The 15,938-nt window shown below is 35.8% G+C and overlaps 3 protein-coding genes across 5 annotated transcripts; 1 reads left to right on the top strand and 2 right to left on the bottom strand.

Moving 5' to 3' along the window:
* Positions 1 to 127: 127 nt before the first annotated feature.
* On the bottom strand, positions 128 to 5,083 carry LOC125221327 (putative receptor-like protein kinase At3g47110). Its single transcript, XM_048123448.1, has 7 exons — positions 4,264 to 5,083; positions 4,097 to 4,171; positions 3,891 to 3,962; positions 3,015 to 3,086; positions 2,847 to 2,918; positions 757 to 2,757; positions 128 to 652 (listed from the first exon to the last, which is right to left on the bottom strand). Exons 1-7 carry the CDS (start codon positions 5,081 to 5,083, stop codon positions 267 to 269), a joined length of 3,498 nt encoding a protein of 1,165 aa, XP_047979405.1. The 3' UTR covers positions 128 to 266.
* Positions 5,084 to 8,565: 3,482 nt separating this feature from the next.
* On the bottom strand, positions 8,566 to 13,193 carry LOC125221326 (probable LRR receptor-like serine/threonine-protein kinase At3g47570). Its single transcript, XM_048123446.1, has 4 exons — positions 12,290 to 13,193; positions 12,001 to 12,072; positions 9,150 to 11,138; positions 8,566 to 9,049 (listed from the first exon to the last, which is right to left on the bottom strand). The coding sequence occupies exons 1-4, from the start codon at positions 13,191 to 13,193 to the stop codon at positions 8,670 to 8,672; spliced, it is 3,345 nt and encodes a 1,114-aa protein (XP_047979403.1). The 3' UTR covers positions 8,566 to 8,669.
* Positions 13,194 to 13,749: 556 nt separating this feature from the next.
* Positions 13,750 to 15,842, top strand: LOC125219634 (probable phosphopantothenoylcysteine decarboxylase). Of its 3 annotated transcripts, none has more exons than XM_048121660.1 (3): positions 13,750 to 13,842; positions 14,697 to 15,044; positions 15,445 to 15,842. In XM_048121660.1, the coding sequence occupies exons 2-3, from the start codon at positions 14,700 to 14,702 to the stop codon at positions 15,733 to 15,735; spliced, it is 636 nt and encodes a 211-aa protein (XP_047977617.1). In that variant the 5' UTR covers positions 13,750 to 13,842; positions 14,697 to 14,699; the 3' UTR covers positions 15,736 to 15,842. The 3 variants fall into 3 exon arrangements, with proteins under 3 accessions (XP_047977617.1, XP_047977616.1, XP_047977618.1); XM_048121659.1 differs by lacking the exon at positions 13,750 to 13,842 and adding an exon at positions 13,962 to 14,289; XM_048121661.1 differs by lacking the exon at positions 13,750 to 13,842 and adding an exon at positions 13,966 to 14,108.
* Positions 15,843 to 15,938: the final 96 nt, after the last annotated feature.

The raw sequence follows: 15,938 nt of genomic DNA, 5'->3' as shown, positions 1-15,938 counted from the left end.
TGGAAATGCAAGGAGAAATATAGTTGGGAATTTGAATTGAACTGTTTGAAAATGGTTACCGTTGGAAATTTATGACGCCGTTAATTAATACTCCCATTTTGGTATCCACTAACAATTTTACCAAATCACGATTTTATAATTTTCTATAATTGGTCAGAAATATTAGTAGACCATTTCTCAACTAGACAACAGTGTCTTTAATTAAAATTTATTTTTACAAACGACAATATAGTTGTACCATGTGAGTAATATACGAAGCCATCTTCTCAAGTAAATGTAATTGCATGTTGTTGACCCCTTATGGTCACTCTTCTTGCAACTTCTGCCTTGATCTTCTTCAGAGTGGCTGCTGCTTCGATCATGTTGATCCTTTCATTTGGTAAAACAGCTAAACATTTCATTGCCAATTCAAATACTGATATCATCCAATTATGCTTCATGATGAAATGACCATCTTCTTCTGATAGCAAAGCAGGGGCCAATACTTGATTGATGGCATTTGCTTCTAATGCTCCACTTACCCACTCCTTCAAGCTCATCTCCTCATTGAACATATCATCTGTCGGCTTCTTTCTTGTGAACATCTCTAACAACAATATTCCAAAACTGTATACATCGGCACTCGTCGATACTTTCCCTTCCGATCCATACTCTAATTGTAAACATAATTCATCATTACCAAATAATCAATTTGTATGCCAAAACATCCATAGTACAGAAAAAAATCAAAATTATATAAAATTTCAGATACATTACCTGGTGCTGCATAACCGACCGTAGCTAGGGTTTTAGTTTGAACCATAGCCTCTCCTTCCTCAAAAAGCTTCGCGATACCAAAATCAGCAACACGAGCGGTCATGTCTTCATCGAGCAACACATTACTTGGCTTTATATCGCAATGCACGATTGGGAATGTGTTGCCATGGTGAAGATATTCCAGAGATAGTGCAACATCTATTGAGATATTCAGCAACTGTAGAATATCTACAGAATAGTTATCCGAGTATAACCATTTCTCAAGGCTTCCGTTTGGCATGAATTCAAGAATCAACCCTTTGAATTCCATATTGGTACAACAACCAATTACTCGAACTAAGTTCCTATGTCGAATGGTGCTCAGTATTCTACTTTCTGTTTCGAAGCTCTTGTTAGCACCTTCTAACTCTACATTGAACACCTTCACGGCAAAATTCATCCCATCAGAAAATGCTCCTTTGAAGACCGAACCAAAGCTTCCTCTTCCAAGTAGATTCGTCTCACTAAAAGAATCTGTTCCCCGCAAAAGCTCATTGTATGAAGTAACTCTCCAAGCAACACCTACCCAAGTATCAACTGGAACTGGTAGTTTTACATGCTTCCGTCGTCTTATGAGAAAAACAACAATGATCACTAAAACCATAGCCGAAACGAGAGGGGGTAGAATATACTTCACTAAACGAGTAGTGCTCTTTGATCTCGATCCTCCATCAACATCTAAGCAAGGTGGAACTTCAAATCTTGGTGCACCACACATACCAGAGTTGTGAAGAAATGATTCAGCTGTAAAGTTAGCAAACACACCTCCATTTGGAATCTCCCCTTCCAATCTGTTGTAAGACACATTAAGATACTCCAAGAATCTGAGGTCCTGTAAAGATTTAGGTATCACTCCAGAAAGACCGTTGTTAGTTAAATCCACTAACAACAAGCCTTTGATGTTTCCCAGTGACTGAGGGATGGATCCTCCAAAGTTGTTGTTCGACAAAGTTAGATACTCTAACGATTCACAACCATCGATTGTGCTGGGAATATCACCGGAAAATAGATTAGAGGAGAAATCCATTTGGTTGATGGCCTTAAATTTTTCAATCTGTGGTGAGATTTCACCTCCCAAATAGTTTGAGGACAAGTTTAGAAAGAGAAGGTCTTTGAGATCCCAGAAACTGGAAGGTAGGGTGGAATTTAACTTGTTTGATCCAAACTCAATCCGTCTTAACGACTGCATTTCACCCACACATTCTGGTATTGAGCCGTCGATCTCATTGTTTATCAAGTACACCTCCGAGAGACTACTCATCTGGCAAAGACTAATCGGGATATGTCCTTCTAACTGATTATTAGCAAGGACTAATCTCCCAAGTTGTTTCAAATTTCCTAGTGTTGCTGGAATTGGTCCACTCAACTGATTGTCATTGAAGATCAAAGTCACCAAACCTGTCAAGTTTCCAATCTCAGAAGGAATGACACCTCCCATACTCGTCTGAGATGCAGAAAAAAACTCAAGGGACTGAGATAGATTCCCAATGGAAGCAGGGAGAACACCACTGAGTGGATTTTCAGCCACATAAATAAAGTTTAGATACTGAGAATTAGTTAACGAGTCAAGAAATTCCAGCTCTTGAGTTGGGGATTTTGCTCCAGTCAGATTATTTTTAGCAAGCGATATTCGAGTTAAGAGGCGTAAACTAGACAGGTTTGGAATGTATCCGGTGAATGAATTGGCTTGCAAGTTCAAGTAAGTAAGCTGAGAAGCATTGTTGATAGAGGATGGAATAGGGCCGCTGAGACTGTTATTTTGTAAAGCTAGCTGTTGAAGATTGAAGAGTGTGAGGCCGATGTTCGAAGGAAGAGTACCAGAAAACTCATTGTATGAAAGGTCTAATTGTTGCAAGGTTGATATATTGAAGAAGCCAGGTGGGATAGTGCCAAACAACAAATTATCTGTAAGAATGAGGTTACTGAGGGATGGCAAATGAGAAAGCTCTTCTGGTATTTTGCCTGTCACAGTTGAAAGATTCATCAGTCAAATTTGTCGGAATTATTTCTTGACTTTTAGGTTAACAAAGATCTGAACATATAAACAATACCAGTCAAGTGATTTACACCCAGTTGTAAAAGTTTGAGGGAAGTGAGGTTTCCAAGTTCCTTTGGTATGCTACCTGTTTTATCAAACCAAACCATTAAATTAATATTTTTTCAAACAATTAAGTTACTCCATTAAACATGAGACATAGATTTTTAGAACATATATTTACCAGTCAATTGATTAGTAGCAAGGATTAGATTTTCAAGGGAAGCGAGGTTCCCAAATTCCTCAGGTATGCTACCTGCATTATGCAGTCCATAAAACAAATTAACATGGTACTATAGTATTACACTAGTTGAATGATGATGAATTTATCACTTTTTTAAAAATATAATGCCACAATCTAGGAAGTATGATACGAATGGGTGTATTATATTGCTAACTACAACCAAATGATATGCATTGAATCATTAAATCAAGACATAAGATCATTGTGTCATGAGTATCAATGGAGTATGTAGTGTATAAAAAATTGTCAATTAGGAGTATTAATATCAATTAACAAAAAAATTATTATAACTAACTTTTGAAAAAATATCTCTAAACTTTAAACAATTATAACTATCTCAATTTGAATTATTTTTTGCACACAACATATATCAAATTAAAGATAATTTAATAAGGATTTCAACGAGATCTTGATTGCATATGTTTCGATGTCAAAATTTGAAAAAAAAAATCATGAATTTTCATTTTTTTTACATGCAGATAATGTCAACATAACAATTATAATATGTCAATATAACACATATACAATGTCAAAACTAAATTGTGTTGACATATTCAAGGAATTGTATTGATATTTTTTATATTATACACTATACTGACAGATTTTTCAAAATCCTAAATTTGATGATTCTTCTAATCTTTGTAAATTTAAATAATAATAAAATGAAATTACACATCACAATTTATAGGCCACTAGATCTCTACAAATTTCATAATTTTAAATTAATTGTAGTTAGCTAGTTAATTAGCAATTGATCACGCCATACAAATATATGTTTCTATTCAACAAAAAATTATGAGTAATTTTAGGACATACCTGTCAAGTTATTAGAATCAAGGGATAGAAAAGTCAGAGAAGGGAGGTTCCAACCTTGCCTTGGTATACTACCTGCATCATCAAATCACCCTACAATTTTATCACAACTGCTTTGAAAATAAATCTTGAATAAACTAAGTTTTAAATATCAATTAAAAAATATTTTTAACTAATAAAAGCATATTTTTCTGAATGGGGAAACATGCCTGTGAAGTTATTGGATTGGAGATTCAGCCATATCAGCGATGTGAGGTTCCCAATTACTTGCCCCGGAATGCTGCCTAAATAGTTCAAGTAAAAAAGAAATACTATACAGAGCTAGATAATAAATTTCATAGTACAGTATATAAGTTGAGTAACAATAATATCATACCTTGGAATTCGTTTTGCCATAGTAATAAATATTTGAGCTTACTCAAAAGTCCAATTTCGGTTGGAATGTGGCCATTAAAATAATTGGCTTGCAATTCCAGAATCTCAAGCTCTCTGCATTGAGCTATGTTTTTTGGAATTTCACCTGAAAGTTCATTCCCACCAGCACTGAAATTTCTAAGTTTAGGAGTATTTCTGCACATATTTATAGGGAGATTTCCGGAGAGCTTATTACGCGCCAAATTGATCGATAACAGCGAAGACACGTTGAAGATAGCACTTGGTATTGGCCCTGTGATCAACTGATTGTTTTCCAAATCCAACACCTCAAGCCTTGAATTATTGATGAACAAAGAAGAAGGGATTCCGCCGGATAATCTGTTGCTACGGAGATGCATACGCCGGAGCTGGAACAAGCCTCCGAGCCACGGTGGTATTTCTCCGGTGAGGTTGTTAGCTCCGACGTTTAAATATTCTAGGCGGTGCAGTTTGGATAGCTCAGTTGGTAAGACGCCCGTGAAATTGTTGGAAGGGATGTTTAAAACTCGGAGAAACGTTAGGTTTCCGAGGTGTGGGGCGATGGTTCCTTGGAGGGCGAGAGCGGGGAGGTTTAGGGCGGTGACGCGGCGGTGTTTGGCACCGCAGGAGACGCCAATCCATCGGCAGATGGGAGTTTGAGTAGACCAGTTGTTGAGGGAGGTGGAATTGGTAGTGTAGTTTTTGAAGGAAATGAGAGAGTATTGATCAGTGGTGAGGGAATAGGATGAGCACAGGGATAAGTAGTTCGAAACTAATAGCAGAACACCAATATAGAATTCCATTGCTTTTGTTTTTGTGTTTGATGATATACTACGAATATATGGAAATCATTTCCAACAATTAATGTGGCCTGTATCCAAGTCAAAGTAAATGACTATGAAAGTATGTTTTATGTGTGACAGAAGCTTCAAAATGATAATACTGACTAAAGTCAAAGAGTATAATTTCCAAATTAAATTATACGGCTAGAGAAAGAAATTAAACTGTTTATTCTTCGTTTAATAAAATAAGTTATGATCTCATGTAAGAGTAATGGGTTTGGCCTGTCACCACTTTGGCTTTTATTTTTTTCAAAGTGGCTACCACTTGAATCATATCCATTCTTTCATGAGGTAAAATAGCTAAACATTTCATCGCTAATTCAAAAATAGATGTCATGTGTTCCTTTTTTGCAACGAAATGGCCATCTTCTTCTGAAAGAATATCATATATAGGCCAACACTTGATCAATTGCATTCGCTTCTAATGCTTCACTTAACCATTCCTTCAAGCTCAGTTCCCCGTCAAACATATCATCCGTCGGCTTCCTTCTTGTAAACATCTCCAATAACATCATTTCAAAACTATATACATCAGCACTTGTCGACACTTTCCCTTCCGATCCATACTCTAAATATCGCAATGCACAACCGGAAATGTATAGCCATGATGAAGGTAATCCAGAGCAAACGCAACATCTATAGAGATATTCAAGGTTGAGAGACTGAGAATTAGTTAAAGAGTAAAGGAATTCCAGCTCTTGAGTTGGGGATTTAGCTCCTGTCAGATTATTTTCAGCGAGCAATATTCGAGTTAAGAGGCGTAAACTAGAGAGAAGTTTGGAATGTATTCGGTGAATGAATTTTCTTGCAAGTTCAAGTAATTGAGCTGAGAGGCATGGTTGATAGAGGTTGGAATGGGGCCACTGAAATTGTTCAAGGTTGAAAAGTGTGAGGCCGATGTTGGAAGGAAGAGTGCCAGAAAACTCATTGTAAGAAAGGTTGATATGTTGGAAGAATCCAGGTGGGATAGTTCCAAATAACAAATTATCTGAAAGAATAAGGTTACTAAAATGGCAAATGAGAAAGCTCTTCTGGTATTTTGCATGTCATAGCTGCAAGGATTCATCTGTCAAATTTGTTGGAATAATGACATAATCTTCTTCATTTTTAGGAAAAACAAAGATATGAATATAACAACAATACCAGTCAAGCGATTTGCACCAAGCTGTAAATATGTGAGGGAAGTGAGGCTTCCAAGATCATTTGGTATACTACCTGTTTTTTATCAAACCAAGCCATTAAATTAGTAATATTTTTTCAAACAATTTAACTATAGTACTAATAAACATGAGACATAGATTTTTAGAACACTAGTGTGCGCTATGCACGGCAAATGATTTTCAAAAAATAAGAAAATATATTTAAACGAAATTAAATCAATTAAAAAATATATAGAAAAAATGTAAAAATTTTTGCAAATCAAGAATAGAAACTATTTAAATTTTGTATTCATAAGATTATAAAGATTTAAAAAACATACTTCTACTTCTACATCTATCAATTTATCAATCCACTGTATATGAGGGGAAAAAATAAAAATAGAATAGGATATACAAACAAAAGATTGAGAAATACTCCCTCCGTCCCGCTTAAGATGATACGTTTTCCTTTTTAGTTTGTCCTAACTAAGATGACACATTTCCTTTTTTGGTAACCTTCTCTCTCCAATTAATACACTCAACCACTTTTTCTCACTCCTATTAAAATATTCATCTATCTTCATCTCTCTACTTTAATACCTACACTCACCTTCTCTCTCCCCAATTAAACACTTTAACCAATAACTCCTAAAATCCCGTGCCGGCTAAGCAATGTGTCATCTTTGCCGGGACGGAGGGAGTACTAAATACCAAAGTACATAAATAAAATAATTTGAAAAAAATAAATAGTAGTTCATTATAAATTCGATCAACAAAACAAATGAATCATTTCATATTTAACATATGATTTATTAGATTATAATTTTTGCTCCCTCCGTCCACAAAAATTTGTCCCATTTTTCCATTTTCGTCTGTTCCCCAAAATTTGTCCCATTTCACTTTTACCATTTTTGGTAGTGGACCCCATATCCCACTAACTCATTCCTACTCACATTTTATTATAAAACTAATATATAAAAGTAGGACCCACAATCCACTAACTTTTTCAACTCACTTTTCATTACATTTCTTAAAACCCGTGCCCGGTAAAATCGGGACGAATTTTCATGGACGGAGGTAGTAATATTTAGCATACGATTTATACAATTATTCATATCATTATAAACAATAGCAAAAAAAATATGTACTTATCTCAAAATACTATAAATGAACCATTTCATAATTAGCATACGATTTGTACAATCTTAATATCTAATATGAGTGTAGTAATGTTAAATAAAAGAAATAATAAAAGAAAGAGACGTGTAGATGAAATAAAATAAGATATATGAATAAAGGAAAATGTACTATACTAAATTAAAAGGAAGCATGGTCCTCTCGAACTAGTCTAGAAAAAGGATTTCCACATTTTTAATTTGTGGAAAAAAATCATACAACGCTTATTAATCTAAGACTTGAAATAAATAAATAGTTTATAAGTTTTGGGGATGAAAACATACATTTTCATACGTAGAAACAACACATAGAATTAACATAACAACAAAATGGAAAGTTTATATTTTGTATCATTATTTGAGGGAATTGAGTTTTCCAAGTTCCTATGGTATACTGCCTGTTTTTATCAAACCAAGCCAATTAAATTAATATTTTTTCAAACAATTTAACTATAGTACTAATACACATGAGACATAGATTTTTAGAACATAGGTACCATTCAATTTATTAGTAGAAAGAATTAGACTTTTTAGGGAAGCCAGGTTCCCAAATTCCTCAGGTATGCTACCTGCATTATGCAGTCAATAAAACAAATTAACATGCTAATAGATTATTACACTAGTTGAATGCTGATGAAATATACGGAGTAATCTACTATGATCCAAATACTTTTATGTTATCAAAAAAAAATTATATGTAGTAATTAATTTTTATGACATACCTGTCAAGTTATTAGATTCTAAGGGATAGGAAAGTCAGAGAAGGTAGGTTCCAACCTTGCTTTGGTTGAGAAGCTTTTGAAGGCAATGAGAGAGGATTGATCAGTGGTGAGGGAATTGGAGAAACAGAGGGAGAAGTAGTTTGAAATCAATAGCAAAACACCAAAATAGAATACCATTGTTTTTGAGTCAGTTATTTGTTTGGTGTATCAATATTTGAATTATAATTGGTGTAATCTTCTAAGTTGTATGAATATATGGAAATCATTTTCGATCAATATCAATAATTAATTTGATAGTATCATTTTCAACAATGTGGCCTGTAGCCAAAGTCAAAGAAAATGACAGTTATGTCTCTATTTATGTGTGAACATATTTCTCTTTGGTCCAATCGGCAAGACAGCATGAAGATTCAAATTGATAATATATACTACTTCTCCACATTGTGGCCAAAGTCAAAGAACAATGCTATAATATAATTTTCCGAATTGGAAGTTGCTTATTCTTGCTTCATTACAATTCATGTAATGGACTAATGGTAATGGCATGTTGTCTACCCCTTTGGGTTTGGCCTGCCACCACTTCGGCTTTTATTTTTTGCAAATTTCCTACTACTTGACTCATATCCATTCTTTCATTCGGTAAAATAGCTAAACATTTCATCGCCAATTTAAAAATAAATGTCACACATTCCTTTTCTGTTGATAGCATACCATAGGCCGACACTTGATCGATTGCATCCGCTTCTACTGCTTCACTCACCCATTCTTTCAAACTCATTTCCCCATCAAACATATCATCTGTAGGCTTCTTTCTTGTAAACATCTCCAACAATAATATTCCGAAACTGTACACATCAGCACTCGTTGATACTTTCCCTTCTGATCCATACTCTAATATCCATAAAGCTCATCAGTATCAAATAACCAAATCAAATGAGAATACATTATAGAGTAAAGAAAATAAAAGTGTTCAAAAATGTCAAACCATCACCTGGTGCTGCATAGCCAATAGTAGCCAAGGTTTTAGTTTGAACCATAGCCTCCCCTTCCTCAAAAAGCTTTGAAATACCAAAATCAGCAACACGAGCAGCCATGTTCTCATCGAGCAACACATTGCTTGGCTTTATATCGCAATGCACAACCGGGAATGTATAGCCATGATGAAGATACTCTAGAGCTAACGCAACATCTATCGAGATATTCAACAACTGTAGAAGATCTACAGAATAGTTGTCCGAGTATAACCATTTCTCCAAGCTTCCATTCGGCATGAATTCAAGAATCAACCCTTTGAATTCCATATTGGTACAGCAACCAAGTACTCGAACTAAGTTCCGGTGTCGAATATTGCTCAGTATTCTACTTTCAACTTCGAAGCTCTTGCTACCGCCTTCCAACTCTAAATTGAACACCTTCACAGCAAAACTCAGTCCATCATTAAACACCCCTCTAAATACAGAACCAAAGCTTCCTCTCCCAAGCATATTCGTCTCGCTAAAAGAATCCGTTGCTCGCGAGAGTTCAATGTATGAGATTTTTCTCCAAGGATTACCTAATGAAGTATCCACTGGAATTGCTACTTTAAAATGCTTCCGTCGTCTTATGAGTAAAACTACAACGGCCACTGCGACAATAGCTGAAACTAGAGGAGGCAAAATGTACTTCATTAGTCGACCAACACTCTTCGATTTTGATCCTCCTTCAACTTCTACACAAGGCAGCACTTCAAATCTTGCTGCTCCGCAAAGAGCAGAGTTGTGAACAAACGATAGAGGAGTAAAGTTAGCAAAATGGTTCGTGTTCGGAATTTCCCCTTCCAATTTGTTGTAAGACACATTGAAATGCTCCAGGAATCTGAGATCTTGTAAAGATTTGGGTATCAATCCAGAAAAAGTGTTATTAGATAAATCCAGTGTTGTCAAGCCTTTCATATTTCCCAGTGATTTAGGAATGAATCCTCCAAAGTTATTGTTTGACAAAGTTAGCGCTGCTAATGATTGACAACCATCAATCGAGCTGGGAATATCACCGTAAAATAGATTTGAGGACAAATCTATTTGGTTGATCACCTTCAGATTTCCGATTTGAGGTGAAATCTGACCGCTCAAATAGTTCGAGGACAAGTTGAGATCAACTAGGTCTTTGAGATCCCAGAAATTGGAAGGTATGGTGAAATTCAACTTGTTTGATCCAAAATCAATCTTTCTTAGCGATTGCATTTCACCCAAACATTCCGGTATTGGACCTTTCAGCTCGTTGTTGCTCAGTAACACCTCCGCCAAGCTACTCATCATGCAAAGATCAATGGGAATAGATCCTTGCAATTGATTGTCAGCAAGGAGTAATCTCCCGAGTTTCTTCAAATTTCCTATTGTTGAAGGAATTGATCCATTCAACTGATTGTCTCCTAAGTTTAAGGCTATCAAACTGATCAAGTTTCCGATCTGGGAAGGAATGGCACCTCTAATACCAGTTCCATACGCATGGAAAAGCTCAAGAGATTGTGACAAATTCCCAACGGAATTAGGAAGAACGCCTGTTAATGGATTGTTTGATATTTCAATAATGTTGAGATACTGAGAATTGGTTAGTGAAGAGAGAAACTCCATATCATGAGTTGAGGTCAAGTTGTTGTCGCTTAGGACAAACATGGATAGGAGGTTTAGGTTAGCGAAAGTGGGGATGGGGCCGGAGAATGAGTTTGATTGCAAGATTAAGACTTCGAGGAGAGAAGCGTTGTTGATAGAGGCAGGGATGGGGCCGGTGAGGCGGTTGTTTTGTAGAGCGAGGTGGTAGAGATTGGGAAGTGTAAGCCCCATGTCGGAAGGAAGAGGGCCGGAAAACTTGTTGCGTGAAAGGCTTAGCAATTGCAAGGTTGACATGTTAAAGATGGCGGGTGGGATAGGGCCGGATAAGGAATTATTGAACACACGGATTACTGTTAGAGATGTCAAACTGGAAAGCTCTTCTGGTAATTCGCCTGCCATGCACAAATGAAAACTATTTAAGTTTTATTGAAAATTATTACTCAAATTTTTTAGTGAAGAATGTGTATGATTATGACTAAAATGTCACTTTAGAATAATGCTTTCGATTCATAAAAATAGAAACTCTTTCTTTTTTTTATCGGTTCCAAAAAATAAAAACTTTTCATTTTAGGAAATGAATAGCACAATCCATTAACACTAATTAATTCTATTACTTTTTCTCTTCCCCTTTCTTACTTTATTACTTTTGCAACCTCGTGTTATTTTCAAAGTTTTTATTTTTAAAAAACGGATAAAATACTCACAAAGTCTGTCTCATTTTATCATTTTCGTCCGTCCACAAAGTTTGTCCCAACTGAAATATTTTCCTAAAATAGACATTAAATACACCCAATAATCCCCTCAATGTGGGACCCTTATTTTGTTGTACTCCTCTATTCAATACAAAGTCAAAATTTTTTTTAAAACCCGTATCAAGTCAAATTGGGACACACTTTATGGTGGGGGTGGGGAGTAATTTAAGGATAACAATTCATCGAAGTGTAAACACACAAAGAGTAAATGAACTGACAAAAGAATGTGAAATGTCTTTATTAATGTTAATAGTGGACAAAAAAGGTTACTCTACTTCTATGCCTTGACACTAAAAAGTGACGAATACTTAATTGCCAATTTTGGTAAAAAATTTGTTATGTAAAATGCATTGGATATTTCAATTAGATTGATTGTTGACTACTTTTATGTCTTGACAGTTCACAGTTCACACTGAGATGTGGCTAATACATAGTACTAAATGCCAATTTTGGTGCCAAAAATAAAATGCATTGGATTGGATATTTAAATTTAGATACATACCTGACAAATGATTATTTTCAAGGTTGAGCACCATCAGAGAAGAGAGGTTCCCAACTTGCTTTGGTATTCTACCTGAAATCATATGGATTTACATTTAAAATTTAATCAAGTGATAAAATATTCTTCTTAGAAAAAATAAAGAAAAATACTATCAACATCAATAATTACATAATTAAAATGACCATATATATTACTACTACTAAACATGGGTCAAAGACTCAAAATATAGGTTTCCGTTAGTCTTGAATGAAAAATACTCGTATCGCCGTAATTAATTTGGAAGTGATACCTTGGAATTGATTTTCCCATAGATACAGCCCCCTTAGCATACTCAAACTCCCAATTTCACTCGGGATTTCGCCTTTGAAATTATTCCTTTGCAACTGCAGTAGCTCAAGCTCTCTGCATTTCCCTATATGTCTTGGAATCTCCCCATCAAGTTGGTTCTCATACACAGTGAATCTTCTCAATCTTGAAGCACCACTGCAAATATTGTGTGGGAGCTTTCCCGACAGCCTATTTTCTCCAAGATTGACGACCATCAACGAAGAAATGTTAAAGAAAGAATACGGTATGGATCCCCACAGCTGATTTCCTTGAAAACTAACTCTTTCAAGTGAAGAAAGGCCACCAATCTCAATTGGGATGTTTCCATCAAGAGCATTGAAGCTCAGGTTCAGACTCTGAAGCCTCGAGCAATTGAATAAAGAAGCAGGGATTCCGCCGGAGAACATGTTTTCCGAGAGATTCATGTGGCGGAGCTCGGATAAGGCTCCCAGCCACGGCGGAATCGCTCCGGTGAAGTTGTTGGCCGCGAGGTTTATCTCCTGCAGGCGGCGCAGGTTCGACAGCTCAGTTGGTAAGACACCCCCGAAATTGTTTGAGGGGATGTTTAAGACTCGGAGGAACGTTAGGTTTCCGAGATGTGGAGCGATGGTTCCGCGGAGGCCGAGGGAGGGGAGGTTTAGGGCGGTGACGCGGCGGTGTTTTTGGCTGCAGGAGACGCCATTCCATTCACAAGTAGGTGTTTTTGTGGACCAGTTGTTGAGGAAGGTGGAAGAGGTGATGGAGTTTTTGAAGGCAATGAGAGATAGTTGATCAGTGGTGAGATTGGAGAGTGATTGGGATGATGTGAGGGGAAAGGAGTTTGATATGAATACTAAAATAGCAATGTGGAATAGGGAAGAATCCATAGATGGTGTGCTTTATGTTAATGGTGTATTTGGTGGGTGTTTCTGTGCATCATATTTATAGATATGGAATAGTAGTAGGTGAAGTATGAAATACATTAACTAAATGCAAGTTGGTTTATATTTTGAACAATGATTGATTTCTGTGTTCAGATTTGAGATAACTGCATAACTTGTAGCTCTCTCTCTATCACGAGGAATATGAGGTCCACTGCTAAAAATATTAAAAAAATAAAATGAGACAAATTATATGGGACGGATTCAAATGGAAAAATGGAACAAACTATCTGGAACGGAAAAAGTAATAGATGTCAATACTTGAATTATGACATAAGATTTTAGAAAATGTTGTTTTGTGTGTTAAGTAAGGAAAAAAATACATAATAGTGGAGACAATTTTTTTCGGCACGGAAATTAAGAAAAAATGTGTAATTTATTAAATAAAAAGATAATAAGAATGTGTGTTTGAAATTTAATTGGTACTGTTAATTTTTAATTATTAAATAAAATTTACATGAAGCCATGGTTAAAACATTTATCTGGGGAATTATATTTTACTATCTCCTTAATCTTATTTTGAATATTACACCCAAGTACGTACTTCAGTTTCCCACTAGTGCGCTTTCGTAACTTCAGTTTCAGACTTTCATCTGTGAGTTTTCGCAGTAAATCTCGTTTTTAGTTAATTTTTTTGATCGTTTTATTTGGCACTTAACTTATTCTTGATTTCTCTTACAAGTTTTTTTTTTTTGGTTGCTAAAATTATTTGCGTTTTCTTCTGATGTTTTTTTTTTTTGGAACTGTTTGGTAGTTTGTCGTTTGAAATTTTCAATTTTTCTGATTCTTGTAGCTGGCGCCGTATGAATTTCTATAAATGTTTGGTGAATTGACGGTTAATTTGCTTCTTCTGCGATTTGGGTAGCTCGGATCGACTGAATATCAGTTCCAATTTTCATTTTTTGTTGATTTCTCTAATCGCATGTTTGACCTAGTTCTTCTTGAAACTGTTTATCTATTGCTTGAATTGTTATTTTGGAAGTTTGACATTGTGATCAATTGCCCCTTTGCCACACTGTGGAAATTTAACCTAGGCAAATTGGTAAATCACATCTCATTTGTAGGAGATAATGCATAGTTTGGCTGCATGATTGTTTGTAGCATTATATAATAAGAAGTTATGAACTGGTCACCTATTACCTCCTTGTTAAAATTACCCTGATTAGTGCAGATAATAAAACCAGCACTAAATTTATGAAAAAATTTTATGCTCTGTTTATTCAATGTATTGAGATAGTCATTTTATCAGAGAATAAATGGTGTATGTGACTTTGCTAAGGTAGAATGTACTGAACAATGTTTACCATCTTACTGTTTTTCTTCCTATATGGTATGAGCGCTTGAAATCGTTTCTAGTTGTAATAGTGACTAAATCTTTCTTTTTAAGATCTTTTTCTGCTTTTTGCTTAATAGAAGCCACGTCTCGTTAACATTGTTGTTACCGAACAGGCTATGGAACATGTAGAACCTCAGAATACGAACATGGATTTGTATCAAGTAAATAGTGCTGTGAGGAGACCTCGCATCCTGCTTGCTGCCAGTGGCAGTGTTGCTGCAGTAAAATTTGCTAATCTTTGTAATTGCTTCTCCGAGTGGGCAGAAGTGAAAGCTGTTGCTACCCAGGCATCGCTTCATTTCGTAGACAGGGTAGCTCTTCCCAAGGATGTAGTACTTTACGCTGATGAGGATGAATGGTCGAGTTGGAAAAAGATAGGTGATAATGTGCTCCACGTTGAGTTGCGCAAATGGGCTGATATAATGGTTATTGCACCTTTGTCTGCTAATACACTTGCCAAGGTAAAAATAAGCTGCGATGATGGCTGTTCGCATTTGTTTGTTAACCTTACAATCCATCCATTACTAATTTTAGACTTTTAAGAAATCTTGTTACATGCTATATATCTGGTGCATTTTTCACTGATAAATCACAGGCTACTTCCATGTTCAAGGATCATTTGGGCAAATGATATACATTTCCTTGCATAGACTTTGTTGATAAAAGTAAACTGACTTTAAGCTCTAATTGACCTTAGGTTTAGGTCGTATTTGCAACTTTTTGAAAAGGTCTACGTTTTTTTAGAGCTCTTTTGAAGGTCTGACAAATTTTGCATTTCGTCTCAAAGGTCTTCTTATAAATTGTTTGCGAAGCTAACAAAGTGTGATTTGACTATAACTTTTGTTTCTTTGTCTTAAATAGATTGCTGGAGGTTTATGTGATAACTTGTTGACCTGCATTGTCCGGGCATGGGACTACAGTAAGCCAATGTTCGTAGCGCCAGCCATGAACAGCCTCATGTGGAACAACCCTTTCACCGAACGTCATCTCATGGGGATCGATGATCTTGGGATCTCTCTAATTCCCCCGGTGAAGAAGAGGCTGGCCTGTGGAGACTATGGAAACGGTGCAATAGCTGAGCCTTCCCTAATATACTCGACTGTAAGACTTTTCTTTGAGAATCGAGAACAATCAAGTAGTGGCAATGTTTAGTCTTATCTTATGTATATCGCTTCCATGTTCAACGACAAAATAGTGTGTCTCGATGAACAATCGCTTCCCTAATAGTGTGTTGCATTATGTGCTTCACTTTGATTTTATCATACTATTTCCATTTAAAGTTTAAACACTCAAAAATAGTTAGATTCATGAATTAGCATACTTCTGAATTCTAATTATCATATCAAATATTGTGT

This window comes from Salvia hispanica, chromosome 4 (genome assembly GCF_023119035.1).
Source record: "Salvia hispanica cultivar TCC Black 2014 chromosome 4, UniMelb_Shisp_WGS_1.0, whole genome shotgun sequence".
In the NCBI taxonomy this organism is placed as follows: Eukaryota; Viridiplantae; Streptophyta; class Magnoliopsida; order Lamiales; family Lamiaceae; genus Salvia; species Salvia hispanica.
Note: the sequence above shows the minus strand (reverse complement) of the source record. Positions and strands in the feature narration are given on the sequence as shown.

Excerpts from the sequence above, each read along its gene's own strand:
- LOC125221327 (XM_048123448.1), bottom strand. The coding sequence starts at position 5,083 with ATGGAATTCTATATTGGTGTTCTGCTATTAGTTTCGAACTACTTATCC. Across the intron at positions 3,963-4,096 it reads CCAATCCAATAACTTCACAG|GTAGTATACCAAGGCAAGGT; the intron begins GCATGTTTCCCC and ends TTGATGATGCAG. Across the intron at positions 2,758-2,846 it reads GGGTGTAAATCACTTGACTG|GCAAAATACCAGAAGAGCTT; the intron begins GTATTGTTTATA and ends CAACTGTGACAG.
- LOC125221326 (XM_048123446.1), bottom strand. The coding sequence starts at position 13,193 with ATGGATTCTTCCCTATTCCACATTGCTATTTTAGTATTCATATCAAAC. Across the intron at positions 12,073-12,289 it reads ATGGGAAAATCAATTCCAAG|GTAGAATACCAAAGCAAGTT; the intron begins GTATCACTTCCA and ends ATATGATTTCAG. Across the intron at positions 11,139-12,000 it reads TGAAAATAATCATTTGTCAG|GCGAATTACCAGAAGAGCTT; the intron begins GTATGTATCTAA and ends TGTGCATGGCAG.
- LOC125219634 (XM_048121659.1), top strand. The coding sequence starts at position 14,170 with ATGTTTGACCTAGTTCTTCTTGAAACTGTTTATCTATTGCTTGAATTG. Across the intron at positions 14,290-14,696 it reads AATTTAACCTAGGCAAATTG|GCTATGGAACATGTAGAACC; the intron begins GTAAATCACATC and ends GTTACCGAACAG. Across the intron at positions 15,045-15,444 it reads CTGCTAATACACTTGCCAAG|ATTGCTGGAGGTTTATGTGA; the intron begins GTAAAAATAAGC and ends TGTCTTAAATAG.